Source organism: Benincasa hispida, unplaced genomic scaffold (assembly GCF_009727055.1).
Source record: "Benincasa hispida cultivar B227 unplaced genomic scaffold, ASM972705v1 Contig969, whole genome shotgun sequence".
Lineage (NCBI taxonomy): Eukaryota > Viridiplantae > Streptophyta > Magnoliopsida > Cucurbitales > Cucurbitaceae > Benincasa > Benincasa hispida.
Genome location: NW_024065300.1, coordinates 8,159 through 10,965, shown reverse-complemented (window position 1 = coordinate 10,965; position 2,807 = coordinate 8,159). Strand labels below are relative to the sequence as shown.

The 2,807-nt window shown below is 36.3% G+C and overlaps 1 protein-coding gene across 1 annotated transcript; it reads left to right on the top strand.

Moving 5' to 3' along the window:
- Positions 1–272: 272 nt before the first annotated feature.
- LOC120070145 lies at positions 273–2,443 on the top strand. The gene is made up of 3 exons (XM_039021999.1): positions 273–509; positions 2,053–2,171; positions 2,267–2,443. Exons 1-3 carry the CDS (start codon positions 389–391, stop codon positions 2,441–2,443), a joined length of 417 nt encoding a protein of 138 aa, XP_038877927.1. The 5' UTR covers positions 273–388.
- The last annotated feature ends 364 nt before the right edge of the window (positions 2,444–2,807 follow it).

The following is a 2,807-nucleotide window of genomic DNA, read 5'->3' as shown; positions in this document are numbered from 1 at the left end:
TTAAAGAGAGCTAAATCCGCAACTCACCCAGTAAGGAGTTTATGTTTTACAGGTTACATTTACTTAACGAGTATCGTTTAGAACTTTTCGCTGTCGTTAAATATTATCAATCGGAGGGTAGCGGGTTCCAACAACTAGTACAACTAAAATACTATTGCTTTAAAAAAGAAAGAAAGAAAGAAAAAAAAAAACTATACATTATCGTCACGAACACCGTTTTATCTTGTAGTAGGTCCAAGAAAATTAAAGAAACTTTTTCTTTTTCTCTTTGTCCATTTCGTCATGAACTTTTTCCCTCGACATCATATCGATTGTCGTGTCTGTTCGTATTTAAATTAGGGAGCTTTTAATTAAATTCAGCACAATAATTAGTAAACGAAAATGCTGTATGGCAAATTGGCGTCCGCCATCAGCTCTTGAAAGCGACTCGCGTGGATTGAAGTTGAAGCCCGAAATTGCACTGCTCAAACACAGGCGCCACTTCCTTTCTGAGGCGATTCTCTTAATTGGTTTGTTTCCAACTTCTTTGTTCTTCATCAAATCGTTTTAGTTATTCATTTTGAGCTTTTGGGTTTCTGTTAATGTTGTTGCTGATGATTCTGCGATCTGGGTTTGGATTGTTTTGCTGATTTGTTGATTTAATTTTTTCATCGTTTTCTTGACTGGAGTTTATTCTGTGTTTATGTCATGAAATTGTGAATGATCAAATGATTTTTGTTTTCTTTGGGGTTTTTTGAGAAACTGGGGATTAGAGAGATATTTTAAGTGGATTTAAGATCTTTGCTGGACGTTTAGCTATGGTGGTAGAAGCAAAAAATGCAAATCATTCATTCATTGGTTCTAACTTTGTTCAGTGTATTTTTAATGGTTACCTTTGAAATGTCCTCTGTTCATTTAAAAGAAAGATTGAGATGCTTCTTTATGTTCTTTTGAATCTTGTTAGTCAGTGGAAAACGGACTTCTTAACGCCTTGTTTGTTTTCATTAATTTATTTTACCAAATCAAAGTCTTAATGGAGACAATATTTATACATATGTTATAACTCAACCGATAAAACCAAGTTGATTTCAAATACTTTTGTATCCAATCTTTATGTTCACTATGAGCCATTCAGTGGTTATTTGCCGTATGGTTTGGGTTTGGCCCAATACTGCAAGTCTAGTTGATTTGAGTTAACCAGATGAAGTTTAAATCCTGCAGTCTCCACCTGTATCTGTATTGAAAGATAAAAAGAAGACGGTACCTAATCCAGTTCGTTACATGATACTTATATAGTTGGCAGTTATGTGCAACTTGGCTCTCTGATTGTAAAGCCTAGTTGATTTGAGGTATTCATCTGCGGTTTACGTCACTATATCGCCTCATTTATATCCATTATTTGTATCCAGATTTTGAGCGTTTCAAGAAGAATATTAGTATTATTAGTAGACTATTAGTGTGAGTACTAGAAAAGGAACATATTAGTAAATAGAGAGAGTGGGCTTGGAAGGGGGTGTGAAAGAATTTTGTGAGATTTCCTTTGGAGAATTTAGGAGAGAGAAGCCCTCTCAAAAGACTATGGTATATTGTAGTTTCTTCATTGATATTGCAATATATATTTCTATCGTTAGTGTACTTTGTGTTCTTAATTGTTCTTGAGTGTTCTTGTTTGGAAGTATCCTAACATAGCCATGCTGAGATATTTGGTGATCATGGGCAGAATTGTGGTTGTTTCTAGAAACTTGAGTCGTGAGAATCGGCATTGTTTATTTGCGAAACATTTTGGAAGACATAATAATAGTCATGTTAGAGGAAAATCAGCTCTTTTTGGTGCTTTTGTTTTTACTTTTAGCACATGCCAATTTGGTCGACCACATTGATAAAGCAGAATTGTGTTCTTGATCTTCAAGTTGTAGACTGGTTTCCCTTATCTTCTCTCTTGGGGAAGAATTTTTGTTCAATGGATCGTGTCTCAGTTTTTCTACGTTTGCATCTGTATGTTTTCTGTTAATCTGTATGGTTCTTTGTCCTTTTCATCTGTTCTCGAAGTCTAATGTACAACATTTACGCCAGATAACAGGAAACCATGTTATAACAGCTGCTCGTTAGATAAGAGAAATCATCAAAGAATGGGAGGCTGCTGCTGTTCGACTCGAAATTCTCACCTGAATGGAACTCCAGCATACTACTATGTTAGTTCATTTGCCTTTCCACATGATCATGACCCACTATTGCATCTGTTTTCTTTGCTAAAATTAAGATCCATAATTTTCACTCCTTTCTGCAGTGCCCCCTGGCTATGGAGGAGCGAGAGTCATCCGAAATTCATAGTGGCTCAGCCTCCATGCTCCTGAATGCAGGACATGATTTGAACCTGGATTTGTCGATACCGAACACTTATCGATCCCCTCCAACACCTGTCTCTTATACACATCTAGATGTGTATAAGAGACAACTTCTCTAGTCCTTCAAATTCAAGCTTGAGCTCGGTTCAATCTGGTGGATGGTGCGTTTCCTCGTTCAACCACAGGTTCATTTTCAAAACTATGGCTGCATAGATACGTTGGCCGTTTCTTAGCTACAAATTCGTGATGTAAATTGTTGTAGTCAGTCGATTTGATACATCAGTGGGGGAAGAAATCATGCTATGATACAACTGTGCTTCCCTTCCTCATGTTGGATCTTCATGCATATTCATTATTTTTTCAATCATCAATTCTGAAGGAACTCCTCCAGGCTTATAGACCCAAAAAAGGAGTATTAAATATTCACATATTCTCTGTAAGAATAAGACTCAAAAAAGGAGTATTAAAGATTCACACATTCTC

Bases quoted from the DNA above. Each gene is read 5' to 3' on its own strand.
- LOC120070145 (XM_039021999.1), top strand. From the start codon at position 389: ATGGCAAATTGGCGTCCGCCATCAGCTCTTGAAAGCGACTCGCGTGGA. The intron at 510-2,052 runs GTTTGTTTCCAA...CATTTACGCCAG, and splicing joins TGAGGCGATTCTCTTAATTG to ATAACAGGAAACCATGTTAT. The intron at 2,172-2,266 runs GTTAGTTCATTT...TCCTTTCTGCAG, and splicing joins GAACTCCAGCATACTACTAT to TGCCCCCTGGCTATGGAGGA.